Source organism: Hoplias malabaricus, chromosome 1 (assembly GCF_029633855.1).
Source record: "Hoplias malabaricus isolate fHopMal1 chromosome 1, fHopMal1.hap1, whole genome shotgun sequence".
In the NCBI taxonomy this organism is placed as follows: domain Eukaryota; kingdom Metazoa; phylum Chordata; class Actinopteri; order Characiformes; family Erythrinidae; genus Hoplias; species Hoplias malabaricus.
Genome location: NC_089800.1, coordinates 80181100 through 80204371, shown reverse-complemented (window position 1 = coordinate 80204371; position 23272 = coordinate 80181100). Strand labels below are relative to the sequence as shown.

Genomic DNA, 23272 nt, shown 5'->3' with positions numbered 1-23272 from the left:
CAACAAGTCCTTTTTTCTGCCCTGCAATATTGATGTTTTAAAATGGGATGGGAACAGCTCCACTATGGTTTTGTCTAGAATCAGTGGACTATAAATCACTTAGTACATCTTAGGGCTGCACAATATAAACAAATCATTAATGTCATTGGTGTTGAATAACACACATTATTTACATATGACATGCCCCTCTGTCATTCCTTTGCTTTTTTTATATTTTTAATTTTCATTCCACACTAAGAATTCTGGGCGACACGGTGGAAGAGCAGGTAGTGTCTCTGTCTCAGCTCCAGGGACCTGGAGGTTGTGGGTTCGAGTCCCTCGCTGGGTGACTGTCTGTGAGGAGCCTGGTGTGTTCTCCCTGTGTCTGCGTGGGTTTCCTCCGGGTGACTGTCTGTGAGGAGTGTGGTGTGTTCTCCCCGTGTCTGCGTGGGTTTCCTCCGGGTGACTGTCTGTGAGAAGTGTGATGTGTTCTCCCTGTGTCTGTGTGGGTTTCCTCCGGGTGACTGTCTGTGAGGAGTGTGGTGTGTTCTCTCTGTGTCTGCGTGGGTTTCCTCCGGGTGACTGTCTGTGAGGAGCGTGGTGTGTTCTCCCTGTGTCGGCGTGGGTTTCCTCCCACGCTCCAAAGACACACGTTGGTAGGTGGATTGGAGACTCAAAAATGTCAGTATAAGTGAGTGAATGTGTGAGTCGCCCTGTGAAGGACTGGCACCCCCTTGTGCCCAGTGTTTCCAGGTAGGTTCCAGACCCACCGCCGCCCTGAACTGGATTAGCGGTTTCAGACGACGAATGAACAAAAGTAAACACAATGTGATTACAAACAGTAACAATGTCTTGGTAAGTGCTGCTTGTGTGATATTGGCAGCTACTGATCTGACACAGACGGGATAAGGGTTATTTGCTGGCATTTGTTCTCTGAGACTGATGGCAACAGAGAGAGAGAGCAGACCAAAATAAAGCATTCACACATGTATTTTTTATCCCCAACTGTCCTCAGACTTCATTTCATTAATTGCTTTAGAGCCGGTGTAATCCTATCATTCCTTTGTGTTTGGGACCACTGGCGCACAACCGTTTCTTAGGTGACCACACACCACAGCGCTCATGAGAGGCTCTCGCAGATAAACACCAGCAGCTTCATCTGACAACCCAGTGGCATCTGCTGCGAGAAATCTGTGAGGGCACGATTAGCTGAAAGCCATGTTTTAGAAGAGAGGAGAGGAATAACCACCACAGCTTGATATCACCGTGAAGAAACACGACATCAGCACCTTCCTGATACTTGAGCTGATTATTATGAGTGTGTCCAACCCTGCGCAGACTCATTACTGACACGGAGTCATCTGCCAGAGCAGGAGGCTTTTGTGTTCGTGAGCTTCAGGTTACAGCTAACAGCTGAGGACGGAGAACACTCAGGAGGATCAGGTATCACTCTGTGACTTCTAGGGCCTGGCTGACAGCGGCTGGACTGTATACAGTAAACAGTAGAGCTGTCACCATGGACTATAGTGAAGATTAGAGTAATATAGGGTCTTTATGAAAGACCAAACAATAACATTTGACTTTCTGACTCAGCGAATGTCTTTAAAATGAAGCATGTCACATCAAATCACTCGAGTGTTTATAGTCAAGCAATTTTTGAACACAGTGCAAAAATAAGGTAGAACTTTTAAAGCAACTACAGGTAAGATTTGGTATTTTTGTTCCTGGGCTCCACCTACAGTTGGGGGTGTGCTTTTCTACCCTCCTCCAAAAATACACAGTGCAGTTTCTGCAGGGCTGAGCCCAGAGTAGCCACAGCAGAGGCTCTATTCTCACTAATACAGCTCAGTGAAGTATATGAATGATTTTGAAGCTGTAATTTTAAGGTGGAAAATACTACCTAGTGTTGCTTTAACCACATAAATGTGACATAGAATTCCTGGCTTTCAAGTGTAACACAAGCAGTTTGATCTAACAATAAAAGAATTAGAGTGACTGTAAATTAAATATTAGCAGATAAACAGATGGTGCTCCTTATCTGAGAACATACTGACAGCGAGGGACTGACCTCAAGCTTCATTTCTAGTAGAGAGCTAGCAACACACACACACACACACTCTCTCTCTCTCTCAATTATTAACGAGTGAAGATCAGGTTCTCAGAGCAGGAGAGGTGTAAGAGGAGCTGAGAGATTATGCTCCTGTTGTTTCTATGAAAACTGCTGTTCTAATGAAGCAGTAGAACAGCCGCAATGTTATCTGCGAACGAGGGAAATACTTTAGCACCAGACACAATAGAGCTGACAGTCGACATTAATGATACGGACATGAGGAATGTTGTGCTTGGCAGCCCTTAGTTACCTGCTCCACTCTTCAATCAGCATTTTCCACATTTTCTCTGCCATGTTCAGGAAAACGGAGTGAAGGGAGAATAGATCAATCCCATACCTCCCATCCCCAGGGACATGCTGCGATTACACTACGGAAAAATGACCGGAGCGCAGTTTTTCCACGCGATGCTCTTGTATGAGCTCATGACCTTATTGGAAAGTTCTCTCCTGCCATCTGTTGTGTGTCAGAACCTCTGGGACCGGTTGATGTAGGAATGATAGACCTTCCGACTGTCCACTCTCTCACTGACCATAATTCAGGGCAGAAGTGCTCAGAGTCATTATAGAAACTGACAATCAAACCTGGAGTTGAGGGACTTTCTAACTGAGCGAAAAACACTATGTTTATGTGAAAGATTTTACATATTATATGGCCTTGTTCCAACGCAGAGCACAGATCTGATTCTCCCACATATTTGATATAAACTGGACAGATTTTGGACGGAACGGTGAGATCAGGTGCACATTTCTGGACGTACAACTCTGGATGTCTGACTGGATCAGACCCGACTCCGTGATTGTTCTGTTAGTTAAGTAAGTAAGTAAACATTAGCCTAGACTGTGTACTCCTAGGGCGGCACGGTGGCGCAGCAGGTAGTGTCGCAGTAACATAGCTCCAGGGGCCTGGAGGTCGTGGGTTCGATTCCCGCTCCGGGTGACTGTCTGTGAGAAGTTGGTGTGTTCTCCCCGTGTCCGCGTGGGTTTCCTCCGGGTGCTCCGGTTTCCTCCCACAGTCCAAAACACACGTTGCAGGTGGATTGGCGACTCGAAAGTGTCCGTAGGTGCGAGTGTGTGAGTGAATGTGTGTGTGTGTGTGTGTGTTGCCCTGTGAAGGACTGGCGTCCCCTCCAGGGTGTATTCCCGCCTTGCGCCCGATGATTCCAGGTAGGCTCTGGACCCCCCGCGACCCTAAATTGGATAAGTGGTTACAAATAATGGATGGATGGATGTGTACTCCTACGTGAGCAGTTATTACTAAGTAATATATATAGTGATTTTCCAAGCTAAAATACAAAGTGCTTCACAAACCATGTGTACATTTAAATTTCCATTAAATCCAGAGCAAAACAAGCGAGCAGATGGCACTAGTCTAACCACACCAATAGTAATTGGACACATCCTAACACTAAAGTAAAAAGATCAGATTTGAGAAATTAAATGGGATTTACACAGCTCTCAAATGCTTTGATAAAAAAGGGAAAAAGTTCATAGTGCACAAGTGTGACATCTACTCCATAAGCTTTGTGCCATAGACAAGCAGTAAGTATGCAGAGCAACTTGTGAAAGACATGACACCAACACACCCTCAACAGTAAATCTAAAGTAAAGCAATGAGGACGACGAGGTTTGATCCAACGAACATGAGTCAGGCAGCCACCCCCACCCTCAAACTTGATTTCAGGACTGTGCTGTAAAAATGAATTACACTCTTCAACTGTAGGAGGAGCCCAGGAGCAAAGACACCAAATCGTACGTAGTGTTGCTTTAATCAGATACTTGTCTCAATTTCTACAATCCTGCAACGCTGGCTACGAAATAAAACATTTATAAGGGAAGCACAGATCGATCCGTCGAACCCTTACACAGATCCTTCATTAGCAACTCAGGAGGAAAGGGAGTTTTCTCTCAAGAGCAGAAAAAAAAAAGAACTTCAAAGATGAAAGGAGTGATGAAAAGATGGATTGAGGGGGAGAGATATCAGAGGAAAAACCTTCCCCGGCAGCTCCTGCCTCACCCTCCAGCAAATCAATAAGCCTGCACTGGATCAACAGTGCCGTCAATCACACAACCCCTCGGGTCACTGAGCAATAACGAACTTTCTCATTGTGCTGCGGCTATGGGAAACATCCCGCAGACTTGTTTAGCTCTTACAACTTCCACACCAGACTCCCCGACTGGCTCCGGGACAGAGAGAGAGAGGATAAGAAAACCAGGTCAAACCTCTGTGACTCCCGACAATAAACCTGTTGTGTATGAACCACTATTGTGTGCCTTTGCGCTTACACTCAGCCTCCTCTCGAACACTTCGCTTCCTCTCAGATTTCCATTTCAAGCGACTCTAGGCAAAGAATGCGAACATGGACTGAATGCGTTTGACCTTATCACAAAGAGGGTGGGCCCAAAACAGCCGGGCTAGGATTAAAAACAAGGTTCTGCTATAAAAAGCCCACTTTGTTTTCATTCTGAAAGTCTTGAACTCCAGACGGAGAGGAAAGGAAGAGAGGACAAAGTTCACGGCTGAGGACGACTGCCGACACCTTAGCATACACAGTATTTCACACGCAAACACACACCCTCCTCCGCGGAGGCTTCCTGCCCATTGTGCTGAGTGCTTGAGTCCTCTTTGTTTACTTTCTGAAGGTATAAATATACAGTAACAGTCTGATTGTTATTAGCTTTTGAGCTTGTGTGTGTCAAAGCTGTTTATGATGTAAACACCGGCGGTTAACTCGGTTTCAGCGGTCAGACACATTGTGGGTCAAAATAGCTACTGATAATCCCGACTGATGATGATTGTGTTCTTCACGTTGACTTCTGTTTTCATTTTTTGTGAACACTTAAAAATTCCATGCAGAAACAGGGCTGGACGATATATAAATACTAGTCGATATGATATAATATCTGTAACCCTCATCCAGGTCAGGGTCGTGGTGGGTCCAGAACCTACCTGGAATCATTGGGCGCAAGGTGGAAATACACCCTGGGGGGGCGCCATTCCTTCACAGGGCGACACACACAACACACACACACACACACACACACACACATTCACTCTCACCTACGGACACTTTTGAGTCACCAATCCACCTACCAACGTGTGTTTTTGGACTTTGGGAGGAAACCGGAGCACCCGGAGGAAACCCATGCAGACACAGAGAACATGCGAACTCCTCATAGACAGTCACCCGGAGCGGGAATCGAACCCACAACCTCCAGGTCCCTGGAGCTGTGTGACTGCGACACTACCTGCTGCGCCACCGTGCCGCCCTTAAACATCATATTGTTGTAGAAACATTTTAAACAAACTCTGGTTCTTGGACTGGATCCATCCAAGATTCTTAGAACTCTTAGGCTGTGTCCTTTCACAGAGCTGCTGTCTGTCTTCACCAGGACAGAACCAAAGCTAGAAATAGAGATAGTCAGGACAGAGACATGGTTTAACCACAGCCCCAGAAAACCCACACACAGAGCATTTTCCTGCTTTTATTTCCTTGTCACTGGCCAATGACTCGTCCAGTTTTGCTGCGCCCGACCCCTTTAGTCTCAATGCTCTTTCTGGAGCTTCATAACTGGATATGCCCATGCATTCTGTCATGCTTTGTGCTGAAGAACCTACTATTCTTTGTTTCCACCTGGAAGCGAGATATTCTGGTTCTGGTACCTGTTTTACGTTGGTTTAAATGCACCAAAACATTAAAAATTGGAACCGAATCGGTCCCACATTGGTGGAAAAGGACTTCACGCTACAGTGACCCATATTGAAGCACAGCCCAAGGCCTGCAGTCCAGTCAGCTCTGGAACAGCTGCTGCCCGATCAATATTCAATCCACCAGTCTCACACCACACCTCGCTCAAGGGGGTCTCCTCGCAGCAATTAGTGATGACACCCTGTGCAGCAGAGTCAATTTCTCCAATAATTAGTGCCATGTTTCTCCTGCCTGAGCATTAAACTGACCCCAAAAGCTACACATCGCCTGAATGAGGAGAAATGGACCATTCACAAAGTATCAGGCCAAAATCCCTATGTCTGCTTTGGGCCCGTTCTCAAAGGCCTTTCTTTGAAAAGGCTGAAGCTGTGAAGTTCCCGTCCCGCTGTTCAACTCAAAGCCCTTTCATAGATGCCATAGATCCTCCAGCTACCGCCAGGACTGGGGTGAGCAGGGAGAGAAACATGAGGGAGGACTTGAAGATGACTTCCAAGGCAAAACATATTGGGATTTGCAAGAAAATTGTAGATACGTGGTTCTCTCTGGACAGGGAACATAAGTCACTGCCTCTAATTAAACAGAAACATGCAACGTTCAGGTGGAAACAAAGAGGCCTGAGGCGGGCTGTAGCCACGTGGTCATCAGCTCAGAGGCTCACCACCACTTCCTCCTCAAACTGCACCTGTGCACCCACTCTGTGAAGCTGAGAAACAGGGCAGTGCATGGAGATAAAGACGTGCAGAGGAACATAAGCCCAAAGTGAGTCAGTTATCAGTTAACCATGAAATCTTGTTTTAGGGAAATATGAAGCATTAGGCTCTCTCTCTCGCTCTCTCTCTGTGTGTGTGTGTGTGTGTGTGTGTGTGTGTCCCCTGCTCATTGACTGTGAGCACAACAACAAGACAGAGACACCAAAAGAGAATAAGAAATGTCAGAGAGGAGAAAAAGAAAAAGGCTGAGAGAGACAGAGACAGAAACATTCCAGAATCCACAGCAACCCCCTTGGTCACTTTCCATTGACGCAGAGGACACCCCCTCCCTCTCAGCCCCTCAGATTTTACTAAACAAACGCAGCCCAGTGGCCCTCCCCCAGAACCGAGACAACCTCAGCAGAGTCGCTTGCTCTTTAAAGGACGAGTAGATGTGTTTACAACTCAGAAATCCATCATTAAACTTCTCCCAATCAATGTATCAGCCAAGGTTTGAGCTTCTTGCTCTCTCTCTACAGCCAAACTCATTACTTTAATCAGTTCCTCATGGAAGAGCAGCCGATCTCTGGCCAGTAGTCTACACCATGACTGGTTCTCCACACATTTCCTGCTCAGAAGATCCAGATGTCTAACAAAAGAGCAGGAGTAACCACACTAAAACCCACGGCTGCACCATATGGCAGCTCCAACACAGAGGAGCCTTCACCACACAGCAATCTGGAACAGAAACAATGACTGACATCAGCCCCACAATGGAGGCCATACAAACACAGCTCACTCGATAAAACAACACACGTAGAACGCTGACCTCGTTCTGATGTGACAACACTGATCAGGGATCAGTTCTGCAGGACTAGGACGGGAACGGAGTGGGTTCTGTTACAGATCAGAGGTTAAAATAGATTTTTTCACTTTATAAAAACAATTCCTACATAAACTGCATATATTTTAAGGTGGAATAGTGTGTTTGAGTAAGAAGTGACTGTAGCCGAACTGTAATTTGTCCGTTTTTTACACTCTTTGTAAGCACTTTCACCGAGTTAACTTTATTGCAGCTAGTGCTCTCCTGAATTTATAGTCAGTTACACCTTTAACAGTCTTGTAACAGCAGAAAAGACAATATTACGCATTTATGGAGAAGAAATAGTACATCCTCCTCATCTCTTTTCATGTTTTGCAACGTTCCGAGGCTTCTCCGTTGTCTTAATGCCTCCAGATAGCGGTTATCAGCCAGTGATGCAGTACTGAGCTAGACTGGACCAAGACACTTAGTTTGTTCCCCATTTAGTGAGCCAGGGATGCGTACAAACACTGGAACTTTTTCCAGTGCAAACAAATCAAAGAGAAGCATACTGTGAGGAAACATTCTCTGAATTTTGTAAAAAGTGTACTAGATTAAAATCATGAACATCACCTTCACTGGGTGTGTGCACTCTCTTACTGCCCCTAGTGCGTGTGTTCGCTGCCATGCCTGAGTTAAACATGAAAGGCACATGTCTTTGTACATTGTACAATGATAAATAAAAGCACGTTACATCACACAATTTACGCTGGTCTCACGCAGGTCAGAGAACTGGTCTGAGAGTTAAACAGGTTCTGCTCCGGCTACAATATATTAAGTTACACAAAGAGCAGCAGGCTTACGTCACACACTTTGGCTTAGTTGCAGGTTACAAGATCCCCAAGACTTTATCAAGGGTGAGTTTATTCGTTTTCAATAGTGTTTAGGTTCAGCAACAGCTATAGCACATCTTCAGCTCAACTCTGACATGGTGCAGGATCCTCATATCCCTGTAGGTGAAGCATGGGAGCGCTCAGATTTGAGGGAAGTGCTTTGTTGTCATTTTCTATGCTAGCTTATGGGAGTTCCTGGAAATCACAGACGCACTAGAGGGGAAAAAAAGCTGGAGAAAACAGCGAGGATTTAACATGCACACTTCACTTCGAGCTTTCCCACGGTAGAACATCTCACACACTCACCCAAGCCTTATAGAGGTAATGAAGAGTGGAAAATGTCAAAGAGAGAGAGATCAGAGGTATGAAGGCTGGAACAGTATATAAAAAAAACAGACAAAGAAGAGAGAAAAAAAAGAAGAGAAAGTAGGCGAGGGATGCAAGGAAGCAGATGAAGGAGCGCCTGTGGCTCTGGTTGCAGTCTCCAGGGCTCTACAGGTGTGTAGCAGTGGAGAAACTGTACACCTCTGGGAACATGCACTTAGTTTATGAGCAAAGAAGTGAACAAAGGGAGTTAGCTGGTGAACCAACAAAAACAGAAACACAACTCATTCCCCTTAAAGAAACCACTCTTTAGCTGCATTAAGCGAGTGCAAAATTCTTACACTGAGTGAGTGTGGTCCAGTTCATTACACTCAGACTCGGACCAAGGGCCCTAGAAAGGCCACATCCCCCTGTGCTCAGATCAGAGAGGAGTCAGTATACAGCAGCTCAGCCTTATACACACACACACAGACTCCAACTCTCTCTCTCTCCAGACAATAGACTGGGAGGATCCAGCATGGCTCCCCTCCCCCCTGGAGGCCCCATTGTCCCTGTGGCCTGAACCTCAGCCTGTCTGACAGGACACTTTCTGGTGATTGAGCATGGAGCCACTGTGGAGCTAATCTAATTTTTGGGGGTGGGAGGGTTAAAGGGGAGAATGTAGACTGAGAGATGATCCCTGTCCATGAATCCGACTGCCAGGGCCGGGCCTCTGACCTAGGGCTCGGCGTGTTGTCAGCGCTGGGATCATCCCAGTCTGGGGTGGCACATGTTTACAATTCCTCAGGAAATCTGGGGCAGTGCTAGTCTGCGTTTATTAAGCCACCAAATGTGCCAGAAGCTTTAGGTTTAGGTCTGCAGCCAGGCTAAGCTGGATGAATTAATAATTGCAGCATTACGTTTTGAAGTTAGGCTTAATCTGGAATGTCACGACAGCCCTGACCTAATACCCACTGTGTTTGTGTTCACTTTAAAACCAGCAGCATTTGACGTACAACAAGCAGGTCACAAGCACGTACGTACAACTTCAGAAACTGTAGTTTTCCATCAAGATATTTAAAGAAGCAGTAACAGTATTTATACTTTAAAATTAAAGCTTCAAAATCATTTTGATGCTTCACTGAGCTTTACGAGGCTTTGCTGGAGCTGGAGGCTCTGCTGTTGCTACCCCAGCCTCAGCACTGTGGAAAATGCACTATGTAACTTTTGAAGGAGGGCAGAAACCACCCCCAGCCACACTCCTCAATTTCAGAACAGTGCTGAAAAAGTAAAATACACTCGACAATTGTAGGGGGAGGACAGGTACAAAAATGTCAAATCTTACATAGTGTTCCTTTAAGATGATCAGGCATGCCCTTGAACCTCTTTTTTACCATTAAAACAAAATTAAGATCAACAATTTAATCTCCCAGAACAGATAAAACACTAATGCACAAAAAAAATAATAAAACCTAAATCCACCGAGTGGCACCATTGTGTTTTATCCTATACATAAACAACTCTGAGCTCAATCGTACTCCCTGATGCGTATCCGATTTGTTTTTGTTCATGTGGAGGAGAGTTTCAGAAACTGCTTTCAGAAGTGTCCAGACTGAGAGACGCATCTGAGGACGGGTAAATCACACATCATCCAGCATTCAGTTTATTATTTAATAAACCGCAGCATCTCACCCAGAAAAGAGGCTGTGTTCACACAAGCTTTGGAGCTTTTAGCTGTTGTTGGCCACAGTTTTTTCACCCCAACAGTTTGCTCTCTAAATCCTCTCACGTTTCCCGATTCTCATTCTCTCCAAACACCTTTGAAGAAATAGATAATTTATTATTTTTTTTTAAACAATACAGGCTGCCAACTTAAAACTAAAACTATACTTTGAGGTCCAAACCTTGTGCAAGACCTATTTTCGGACTCAGGTCAGTGAGTGAGTGTGAATGTGTGTGAGAGATTGCAGGGCTATAATAAAGTAATAAAAGCCAGCTGAGGTTACTCAGTAGTACTTGTCAGTTTGGCATCATCATGTTTTATCTGTAATGTTTCCTGTATAACTGAAACCCACACACAAAAAAAATCTCAAGTATCTGTGAATAGTGGGGACATTCCAGACATACACAGACTTCCATTCATTTTGTGGAGAATTACTATCAACATATTCCACAAACATTACTAGCTTTAAACCAGCATTAAAACATGTCTTCACCTCTAAATGCAATGTTTTATTTTGTGAGGACAAGCTGGTGGCCCCCAGAAGGAAGACAAGTCCCCACAATGTGATATATTCCTGGCACACACACACACTCACAAACACAAATTGGTGACACTCATAACACAAAAGCAGCTCAACGGCTCCATCATCACCGCCATCGTCACTCTCTCAGTAACAACATTGTCCTGGTTAAGGACCAAATTAGGATCTTAGGGTAACATTTACCCACAAAAACACAGACATGAAAGAGCAGGCTCCACCCACGGCTTATCTCCCAGGCCTCCTGGACCCATCACAACGATTAATGGCTGCTCTGTGACATGTTTTCAGAGGCCGGTTATAACACCCAGCAGCATGATAGTCATCGAGAGACCTGCTCTGACGAGCCTCTCCTCTCTTCACAGTTGGGAACTGAGGCAGCAAGGGTGGACTTTACACCAAAGTGGAGGTCAGCAGCAGCATCTGCACAGCACATCTGGTTGCACAGATGTGTGCCCTGGTTTGGTTGATTTTTTAATATAATGCAGGTTTGTTGGTTTTGAACTGAACATAATGTAAGCCCATACATCAATAAATATATAAATAAACCCCTTTAAGGCTGAAAGATGTTGGGATAATCTCTGTAATAATTGTGTTTGTAACCAGTGTTAAATTCTAATTATTTTTTTAAACGAAGGTCTAGGCCTGGGTTTATGAACAAGACCAAGAACATATGGCATTAATTCTGAGCTCTGGATATAGAGCTCCATAAGGTCAGTCAGTTGGGACTGTGACCATGTCCACGGCAAGTGTCCGGCTGCTACTGATTGGTCCAACTCTGATACAGAATTTAAAAGCCCCCCATTTAAACCCTTTTAAGATGTTGTAGTTGATAACCCGTGATAGAACTAACACTACAAGAGTTTATCGTTCAGTCCTAATCCCCAACGAGGCAAACAGACAGTAAACAGAAATGCAATAAAATATAAAACATGTCCCTTATTCTCCCAGCACTTCACTCACCCTTCTTTAATTTGAACTCATCTTTACTTTTTTTAAATGTGATGCCAAATGAATTCAGACACATCGTCACATTATAATTTTTCATTTCATTCATTCATTATCTGTAAGTGCTTATCCAATTCAGGGTCACGGTGGGTCCAGAGCCTACCTGGAATCATTGGGCGCAAGGTGGGAATACACCCTGGAGGGGGCGCCAGTCCTTCACAAGGCAACACACACATTCACTCACACCTACGCTCACTTTTGAGTCGCCAATCCACCTACCAATGTCTGTTTTTGGACTGTGGGAGGAAACCGGAGCACCTGGAGGAAACCCATGTGGACACGGGGAGAACACACCAACTCCTCACAGACAGTCACCTGGAGCGGGAATTGAACCCACAACCTCCAGGTCCCTGGAGCTGTGTGACTGTGACACTACCTGCTGCGCCACCATGCCACACATTATAATTTTCGTAAACTGAAATCAGAAACCTGAGTGGGGTTGTGGGTGGTTTGGTGCCTTTCTCAACTCTTCACCTGTCCTTCGAGAGCCACGGACTACAGCGCTCAGCCACAGTAGCGAAGAGGAACAGGAACACGGAGGCCACAGGGTGAAGCAGAAAACTATGGACACTGCATTACTGCAGGGATCTGGAACAAATCTATCACATCGATCTGGTCAGATTTCAAGGTCAATCTCACATCGCAGGAGTGGAATGCAAACAAGTCGATCTGTTCCGATGGGGTGAAAGTAGGGCTGAATATTGGAGAGCACAGCGATGCGTCACATTCAACACAGATACCACAACAATCATTTTACAATCAATCCCTCTTACACACACACCAAATCGGCCATAAAATTAAAACGTCCTCTTTGTTTCCACGCCACTGACCATCTGAACAGATCCACTGACCACACAGGAGCACTTTGTAGTTGTGCAATTAAAGACTGTGGTTCATCTGTTGCTTTGCATACTTTAACAGTCTCCTTTCTCCCTGTTTAACATCCAGGAGTCCTACAATATAAGTTTTATTTGGATGGTGGTTCATTCTGTGTCTGCTCTACACGTGAGAGAGAGAGAGAGAGAGAGAGAGAGAGAGAGAGAGAGAACCAGAGAGAGAGAGAACCAGAGAGAGAGAGTGTCAGGGTCAAACAACCACAAGGAAAATAAAAACAGACCCTAATCTACAGTGAAAGCACTAATGCATCACGAAAGCTAAGTGTTTCTGCTGACCACCGTCCGGAAATCCTCCAAACAGCTCCTTAGGGGGTGTCTTTGTTTATCAAATTACACCCACCCATCCCCCCCCAGTCACAACCTGCAGGCCAGGATCCATGGGGGTGTGATTAACATAAGCTAAGACAACACATCTGTTCTTGATCAGGAGAGAAATGACCCACTCCAGAACCCCAGATGTTGATTTTCTGAAGCTGTGCCTTCACCCAAATCTCAAACTGCAAACTTAGGCTGGCCTTTAATTTAAACACGAGACAAATGTTGATATTATAATCAGCATCAAACCTGAAAGCGTAGCATTAAAAGGAGATCCCATGCTGAACCCCGGTCCACTGCTTAAAGCACCTACACTGGGCCTGTAAGCATCAGAACTGGACCATGGAGCAGTGGAAGAAAGTGGCCTGGTTTGATGGAGCACGTTCTCTTGTCTATCATGTGGACAGCTGGTGCGTGCATGGCGCTGACTTGGGGAAGAGAAGCCCCTAGGACGGACCATGGGAAGAAGGTGAGCCAGCAGAGGCAGTGAGTCACTTCTAGAGCTGCTGTACATCTCTGCAGAGCAGCTTAGGTCTGGACCAGTATTTGTCGCTTTGTGGATCCTTTGTTTAAAAATAAATAACGAAATCCCCAAAATAAGCGGAGAGACAAATTACAGAGCACCAGATTCCTTTACCCACTAATGTAGTTAAAGGTGATGTTCACGACTTTAATGCGAAAATGTTTTATAAAATGTAGAGAATGTTTGCTCACCATTTGACGCTATGTTTGTGCTGGAAAAAAGCTCTGGTGTTCATACGTAGCCCTGGCTCAGTACACGGGGAACAAACTATGGGTCTCGGTTTGAACTGGCACTGGCTCTCTCTCATTCAGGAGTGTGGCTGGTGGATAGACTTTGTTCTATAAATATCACTCCTCAAGGGGGTGCTCTTAAGCAGGATGTCGAAATGTAGACATGATTTTAGCCCAACATTAAGCCTATCCAATAGGAACACAGCTGAGGGAAATTCCTATTGGACAGTCCTTAATATTAGGCTTAAGTTAAGTGGCTAACAGAAATCCTGCTTTATAGTAGAATACTGACTTATTTTTGCTGTTACAGTTACATTACTTAAGGTGGAACTTACTCAAAATTCAGGAGACTTAAATACATGAAAGTAAACACAGAACGAAAGTGCTAAAGAACTAAACAGCTCTCTGTGTTTTTGTAGTAATTCAAATTGTGAATAAAAACTTAAAGACTAATTCAACTTTAGCCACCAACTATATACAGCCGGGTTCTTACTTAAACACAGCGTTCCACTTTAAAATATTCATAAAAGTCTTTTCTGAATGAACAACAAATGGGGGTTTGTTTTGCTGTGACAACAGCAGTTCTCAGAATATTCTATGCTGCCTTTAAACAGTGGAATATTTAAACACTCAGAAAAGAATAAATACATAAGTGTGTGGAGGTAAGGACATGTGCTACAGTGAATGTAGTTAGACGTCCATGCTCATATCCACGGAAATAAAACAGGCCCAGCATTGGCACAGATTTAGAGTTCTTCTGCAGAAGTTGTGTTGAGAAAGTATAGAGTTAAAGGATTGCTGGGAGAGAGCGGTCAGCAGTGAGTCAGGGTCTCAAAACAAGGCAAACAGCTACTTTAAGGCTGAGGCATTGCCCAGGACCAACCCAGAGGCGGCTAGATTATAAAAACCAACCCACAAAATTACACAGGATTCCTAGAAATGTTTTTCCTCAGAAACCATGCATTACTCTGCGGGACGGAGCTGCTGCACTCATTCTAAAAATCCCTTTGCCAAACTCCCTCTTTTATCTCTCCCTGACTCACTCTGACTCCTATCATCAACATCAGAACCAACTCGTAAAGCTCAGAGACCACCCTCAACCACTTTAAGACGTCTCTGTTTCTTCTGTGAGAGTTTACGACCTGTAATGAGGAGATGTAATGTTGAGTAATAACAGTAACACCGCCGCTCTTTCAATAGCACTGGTATTAATAGCATTAGCACGCTAACAGACGAGGTGTAATCTAACCTCGACAGAGTGAGAGACTATTCAGGAGGTGACACACCGCTCAGGAGAGTGATGCGTTTATCTTATCTTACCTGGTAGTAGTTTTTGATGTGTTTGATGACCGTGCTGAGGTTCTGGATCCTCAGGTTAATGTCGTTGTTCACCTGCTTGTTCACCCTGTGGTTCGTGGGATTTGGGTCTCTGTTGGAAAGAGAGTCCACTTTAGAATCAAACACTATCCCCACTATTCACAAATCGGACAAAGGTCCGAAACTGGAAAGAGATCATTAAGATATCAGCATTATAAAGGATTTTAAATGTGTCGGATAGTTGCCGGTGTAATTACCGCACTCTGGAAAAGCAGGAAGTTTAGAAAATATTTTTCATTTTATTAAAAGGAACACTAGGTAATACATTTACATTAAAATTACAGTTTCAAAATTGTTCTGAGGCACCACTGAGCTATAAAAGAGAGAATAGAGCCTCTGCTGTTGCTACTTCAGGTTCAGTACTTTAGAAACCACATTATGTACATTTTTGGTGGAGGGTATAAAAAAAAACACCCCCGCTTCCTCCATGTCCCTTGTGATTTCTGGACAGTGCTGTAAAAATGAATTAGAGTCTGCAACTGTCAGAAAATTACCTACTGTTCCTTTAACTTCAATTTAGAGAAACTTTCACATAAAGCCATATAGCACCCCCAACCAGAAGAGTATAGGAGATTTTAAATTTAAATTCACAGGCTCTGGTGTGTGTGTGTGTGTTGCTCAGTGTACAGACTCCACCACACGAACGTTGGAGCTCCCGCACAGGCGTTATTTGTCCTCCCTCATTTCCATTTGCTTTGTGAGCCTGGCATGCAAATCCTGCCAGCCTGCCTCACAACTCCTACCGGCCTGTGAAAGAACCCTGGTTAAGAGCAAGTGACCATTTTTCAACACCGCTGTCGACTTCAAATGTTTTGTGTAGCCCTCAGGGCAGGAGCACAGCCATGGGATTCACCTTCAGAACCATTTTACAGCCACAGAGACAGAGAGGACGGGGTGTGTTTAGGGTGGAGAATGGATAGGGGGCACATAAAGGCCATCTGTCAGATGGGATAAGTTAGTAGCAGGGACTTTTTAACCATGTCCAACATTGTACTACACTGTGCCCTGAGCTCTACACATGCTCCCTGTTTCCATCTCTCCCTCCGTCTCTCTCATCACAAAGTTACATTCACACGCTATTTGACACAACATATTGGAACAGGAAATCAGAGCAGGCAACAGAGGGCAGACAAAGACGCACACAAAGTCTGAGAGGAACTCATGCATAACACAGTCACACGTGTCCTACGCTAATCTGACGGGGGGATTTTGCCCCATCCTCGCACGCAGCCCCCATTATGAAGAAAATATTTCCTTTGTCTGAAGAAGGACTGTTTTTAAAGCTTCTCATTAATGAAGAGGAGGAGTGGGCAGTGTGGGGGAAGTGGGTTAAAGGACATCACTGTGTGGGGGGCAGGGTTAGTGAGGGGCACTACAGTTAGCACAGCTGGGAGGAGCAAAACAAGACAGATACTGAGATGAGTGAGAGTGAGAAAGAGAGAAACAGAGAGAACTGAGCTGGCACTTTAACATCAAAAACTAATGTGTGTTTTAAAGCTACAGCTTTATAACAATAATCACAACTACTACTTAAACTTTCTGTAACAGACGCAAACCATTGTCCTACAAGTTTAAAGATGCAGAAATGGGAACAGACTGTTAGATAAGGAGTTAAATTCATTCATTAATGCATAAGAACAATGTAGAATCACTGCTTGAAAATCTCAACAAAACAACTAGTGGACAAAGCTAATTCACACAGCTGACACGTGCACTATTAAAGTGTACTGCTCTTATGAAGTTTAAAAGTGGAACAGTGGAGCAATTTCAGTCTGCTACACGTGTGTGAGTGAGTGAGAGAGAGAGACAGAGAGAGAGAGAGAGAGAGAGAGAGAGAAAATGAAAGCAAGTGAGTGAGAGAGATAGAGAAAATGAGAGTCAGAGAGGGCATGAGTTTTCAGACCTTTAGATAAGCCAGGACTATTACATGAATTAAATCTATAACCTGTCATTGCAGCCACGTCGAGGCCTGAATTAAGGAAATCCACCCAAACCATAGGACATTTTTAAAATGATGGATAGACTTGTGCGATCCGGAGCCTCCCCGAGGACGACTGGGGACAGGGCTCCTTTATGTCTCCTCTACATTACTCTCAGCTCCAGGGGCAAGACCAAAGAAACAGTTCACAAAGTGTTTTAGCTGATGAGCCACATAAAAGTTCACGTTTCTGCTATTGAACCATCTTTACGGCCCAGTCTAGGACGGCTTTAAAAGCCACGGTTTACAAGGAACGCTGTTAAATAAGCAGATTAGTCTAAAAAACAATGTGTTTTGAGTTATAGGCTTTTTCCATCTTGGGTTCTGTGGAGAACTGAGGAGGGCAGAGCACCTACAGATTTAATAAGGTGCAGTAGGGATTTCATAAAATCACACAAGCATTACCTGGAATACCAGAAGTGGCCGGTGATCAGAGATCAAAGCCGTATTATATTTATAAAAAAAATATATTATCGCTGACAAGTGTGCAACAACAGGAAATCACACTACACTACCATTTATGACTAAACGGGGGTTTGTTTGCAGAGCCACTTTCAGAAGAAGAGCTCTGTCAAAGTTTCTCATAACTTCACAAACGCTGCCTCTGAAGACTGAGACTCTGAACTCCACCTGTGTCCCTCTTTTTATACACACTCTCTACGTCTGTGGTTACAGCAGAGCAAACGGAAACCTCAGAGAAGTCAGTTTCAGTCAGAAAAGCTGAACTGGCAACGACTTATAATCCTGGCTGTGCCTCTTTGAGAAGCTCACCCCTAACTTCCCTCCACGGCACCGGGCAGACGGAGGTTATCACACACTGAAGAGACTGAGAAATCAAACCATAAGAGTGTCTGAGCTTAAGAGCACATTAGGAACGAAGACCGACAGTCTGGTGACGTGTGAAAGCACCGAAAATGCCTCTGCACAGTTTGATATGATAAAAGAGGGGGATAGGATGTGGTTTTTGAGAGCAACGAGCCTTACATACAACAGCTGCAAGATTAAACCATGCGCAGACACAGACACGCTACACTCTGTTGTCGAGACCACTCACATGTGGGTCATGATCTTGTGCAGGAAGACCCCGTCCACCAGCTCCATGAACATGGAGAGCTTGTCGTCAGAGTTAGAGGCCAAAGGCCCAAAGGTCTTCACCTGTAAACAGAAGAGAGGGTTAGGTACAGAAGGAAAGCATTGTATGATTGTATAGTATTACAGTAGAAATGTGTTTTAAAATGTAGAACCGTGATTCCAACATTCTCCCACTCTTTTGTAAGTTTAAAGGTAGTTTAAATCGTAGTAAAAACATCAATTTGCATTTTATTCAACAAAAAAATAACCTAAAAACAAAGAAGGGTGAAAAGTGAAGAGTTTATTGGGCGCTGCGTTCGTTCTGAGCTCCATCAGGAAAAAGCTAATGGGTTCGTTCTGTTCTTGGGGATAACCCTACAGACGGGGATTTGTAACGACTTACAGACGGGATTTGATGTTAGCGAGTATTAATATTTCATTTTTATTTATTTATTTTATTCATTCATTATCTGTAACCCTTATCCAGTTCAGGGTCGTGGTGGGTCCAGAGCCTACCTGGAATCATTGGGCGCAAGGCGGGAATACACCCTGGACGGGGCGTCAGTCCTTCACAGGGCAACACAGACACACACACACACTACGGACACTTTTGAGTCGCCAATACACCTGCAACGTGTGTTTTTTGGACTGTGGGAGGAAACCGGAGCACCCGGAGGAAACCCACGCGGACACAGGGAGAACACACCAACTCCTCACAGACAGTCACCCGGAGCAGGAATTGAACCCACAACCTCCAGGTCCCTGGAGCTGTGTGACTGCGACACTACCTGCTGCGCCACCATGCCGCCCTTATTATTTTATTGTTGTTTTAAATACTATTTGTTTGAATTCAAGTCACAATTCTAAGTAAAAACAACAAACGTATTGGAACACCTATTATAAGTCGCCCATAAACACAACCTCTAACATCAGACGGCACATCCTGCACCTCTCCATAAAGAAGATAACTTAAGCACATTTGAGTCTTATCAGATCTTCTCAGGAACATTTTAAGAGATGCACGACTGGAACTGACACATTTGCAGCATAAACAACATGAACGTGGTGCACTTATTCCAGCAAGTTATAGCACAATTACACCAAAACGTCGGCCTCTTACTCGTAACGAAGCACGAAACACGTAATTATTTATACTAAGACCCACTATAAACAGCTGTGATCACACTGGTAGGTCTCATGTGGTCATCCCACACACACTGGCCCTAGTTTATTAAAGTTGTATTCATTCACAGAGTGGTGGAAACGGGCAGATATTTGAGCGCAGTTGACGAATCAGCTTCAGTGTGTATATATCTGTGTGCGCTGAGATTTGGTTCTACACAGGTCTGGTGAATGTGGGCCAGTATGATATTTGGTTTAAAACAAGGCCAATAAATTATAATTTTGTACTAAAATCTCAATCATCCGTAAAACTAAAGGTCATTACATCTTTACATTACATTTTTTCAATAATGGACAGACAGGTTTATTAGCTATCTTATGTTTTGCTGAAGTTCTCCCCGTGTCTGCGTGGGTTTCCTCCCACAGTCCAAAAACACAAATTGGTAAGTGGATTGGCGACTCAAAAAAAAGTGTCTGTAGGTGTGTGTGTGTGAGGGAATGTGTGAGTGTGTGTTGCCCCGTGAAGGACTGGCGCCCCCTCCAGGGTGTATTCCTGCCTTGCGCCCAATGATTCCAGGTAGGCTCTGGACACACCGTGACCCTGAACTGGATAAGGGTTACAGATAATGAGTGAATGAATGTTTAGCTGACCACAACGTTAATAGATACAGCTCCAGCTCCAAAAAATAAATACAAAAATAACCCTAAAACACACTGAACTCCCATTCTGTTAAACACAGAAGTGTGGAAAACATTCACTATTATCTGTGATAAAACTGTTATGTATTAATTGTGCCAGGGTTGAACTTTGACTAAATGTTGGTGGTCTTTTAGCAGGCACCATGGCAGTGACGAGGCCTTTCATGTGAGAGGAGTGTGTCTCTGAGGAGGTGAATTATTACATAGAAACACAAAGGCAGGAGGATACAGGAGAAAGCAGCAGGGTGGTCAGCCAAACAGGACGCAGGGCCTGGGTGGTGGGGGTCATGGGAAGTTCCGCAGGTTTCACTCAATCTCAGCGAGTTGCCACAGCCGTACACTCAACACACACAGAGCCATCCACACAATGTAGCAGGGCCTCCCAGTAATGTAGGAGTCTGCCGCTGGACTCTGCCTCAAGATGCTAAAGAGTCTAAAAGTAGCTGATGACAGATGATATCAACGGCATACAATCCACACAAAAGTACTATCCAATGCGACACTTGAGCAGTCTCACTGTGGTCACCATTAACAGCAGCACCACACTGCTGAGCTCTACTGCTTTGGTTAGAGTTGGAATGGCATTTCTAATCCATTATTAGTGAGGTTCAGTACTGTGAAAAAAAAGCTATATTTCTATCTCAGCAGAGTTTATTTACTCAAAAATCCCTATAATTAGAATAACCCCCATTATTCCAATGAGTGAGATACTGTGTGTGAAAACGTGTTTAACCCTTTCCACCCCATCCTGGTGAGGGTCGTGTTATTTGAGGTCAACGTCCAGCCCCTAGTTTTAACAGTTAATAAATACTCCATTGGGTTAAATGAAGTGTGCTGTAGATTTAACAAATCCATACGATCAGAGAACATCTGGAAGCAGTCTGTCCTTCACTCGCTCACAACAGATTCTACTTTTTAGAAAAGAAAAATGAAATCAATTTACTTTTACTGTGTTCATATATATTTTTTTGTTTTTAAAATGTAATTTTATCTTATTTCATACAAGCCCCATTCTTATTGAGAATAAAAAGATCATCTTCAGTGCCTAAGGCTTATGCCCATTACTCTAGGTCATCCCTGACCTCACTCCTGTTCTCCTAGCTGCAACCAAACTCTCACAACAAAGTTCCATAGCCGTTTAGACACAGATCCTATTTAATCAAATGTTTGTAGATATATTTGTGCAGATTCCTACTAAAACCATAAGTTTGACCAACTTCTCTGCAGTAACGGCCTCTTGTCTTTCTGGAACAGCTCTACTCTAGACATTGCTGTGAGTGTTTGATGGCAACCAGCCACTTGAAAATGACTGGTTTACTGCTGATGTGTTTTTTTGTTTTTGTTTTTTTTTACTTTAAAACTTATTCCAAAGTGAGTGGATGGTGCTCCACTACAGAGAAGTGCTGGTGAATTTCATAACCCTTCACGGACTTCTAATCCCAGGCTTGGGGAGTTTAGGCTCATGTGCAGCTGCTCCACATGGTCCCATTGTGGTGGCAATGATTTTGTCTGTGAAATCTGTGCTTTAACTTTGGTTAAACCTTCTAGAACCTTTTGGGCACACAGTGTTGAGCTTCCTTAAAAGGCTAAACTGATTTATAGTCAGCATCAAGACCTCACCTGCTCCTTCCACACCTACACTTCAACAGAGAAACACACAGTGAAGAAAGGTCTTGAGGTCTGCTGGGCTCGGATTCAGAGCCTCACACAGCCCCTCCACCCTGGGTTCTCCACGATTTAGGTCTCGGTGGGAAACCAGGGCGAGGAGCTGAGCAGAAAACAGCAGGTGCCATGTTCTCAGCCTGGGTCTGACTCCAACCACACTTACCCAAACCACCAGAGGGGACTCCATGAAGTTGGACATCAGCTCAGACACAGTGATATCCATTTTGTGGACGTGTGAGAAGCTCCAGAAGCGGTTGAGGACTTCAAGTTTAATTCCCAAAGTGTGGTGGACACATTCCTAAAGGTTAGAGGCTCCACGCTGGAGAACAATGCCGCTTTGGAGGTGGTCACCCGGAATAAAGCCAGGAGCTAAAGAGAGAAACATGGTGAGAACAGTCGTCCACGCAGGAGGTGCTTTCTCTCCAAAAAGTGCATAGCGCGATTTTAAAAACGCCCGGTGCTTTCCGTCCTCAGCTCCTCCTCCTCCTCCAGAAACACGAGCACAGACTGGGGGACAAAGTACGAACACACCAACGTTATAAAAACCACCGCAGACTAAAGAAGACACAAGCAGGGTCCAGAAGTTCGTCCCAACTTTTCCAAAAACAACAGACATCCACCGAAGTCCCCGGCTGTGAGGAGAAAGTTCTGGCCTCGAGCGAGTAAAGTCCACCGAGTCCGCGCTGCCCCCGTCTCCTCGCGCTTCACTGCGTTACTTTGTTGCCCAGCTTCAACCTGCGCTCGGAGCACAATGACATCCGCAGCAACCAATCAGCATCGAGCCCTGCGCCCAACGGGGCGGAGGTATCAACCAATGAGCAAGTCACAGGGATCATTCAATATTACGTCAAGTAGCAGCCCCAATACTATTCAATTATATTACACGCCACTGAACACATGGGCACACCTTTCAGCTCAATAGCGCCCTCTGCTGTTCCATAACGAGACGACCACCACCACCGCTGAAGAGAGGGGAGGTAACCAATGGCGCCCTAATCCATGTAGCCTTCAGTTAGAAAAAGGACCTATGGGCACAGGCGATAGGATGACGTAATCGTTGGTGGGCATTTGATTGGTTGGGAAAAAACAATGATGCTTTTTCAATATAGGATATGTAAAGCTATTTAAAAAGGAGTAGTTTAGGTTGTTGGGGCACCTGCCTCTAGGGTGAGAGAAACTGGGGGTCTTTGCCAGATAACTTAAGCCCAGATGAAATGTGTCAAATAATTTGGTGGTCCTCAAAGTGTCATTAAAAAGGGAGACAACACTGTACTCTGTATATAGCAGTTTTTCCTATTTTTTTAAAATGGTAATAAACTTAATAGCAATTATTACCCAGTCTCTCTCTCTCTCTCTCTCTCTCTCTCTCTCTCTCTCTCTCTCTCTCTCTCTCTCTCACACACACACACACACACACACACACTCACCCAGTCTCTCTCTCACACACACACACACACTGTGGACAGTTTCTCACATTCACCCAGTCACTCTCTCTCACACACACACACATTCACCTGAGTGCAGTTTCACACATTCACCCAGTCACTCACATTCACACCTGTGGAGTCCCACAGTGGAATCCTATCTTTGATGGAAACACAGATATTTTTACGTGTGTCAGACTGTGCCTTTCAAGAAATTCTG

General features: G+C 44.5%; 1 protein-coding gene across 1 annotated transcript in view; it reads right to left on the bottom strand.

The window, feature by feature from the left end:
• Positions 1–22554, bottom strand: part of ccdc88c (coiled-coil domain containing 88C) — a 62537-nt gene extending 39983 nt beyond the window's left edge. The window contains exons 1-3 of the mRNA XM_066674770.1: positions 21792–22554; positions 18126–18226; positions 15037–15145 (exon numbers count right to left, since the gene is read on the bottom strand). Of these exons, the coding sequence (XP_066530867.1) occupies positions 15037–15145; positions 18126–18226; positions 21792–21851 (270 nt within the window). The 5' untranslated portion in view covers positions 21852–22554. The remainder of the gene's footprint in view (positions 1–15036; positions 15146–18125; positions 18227–21791) is intronic.
• Between the last annotated feature and the right edge of the window lie 718 nt (positions 22555–23272).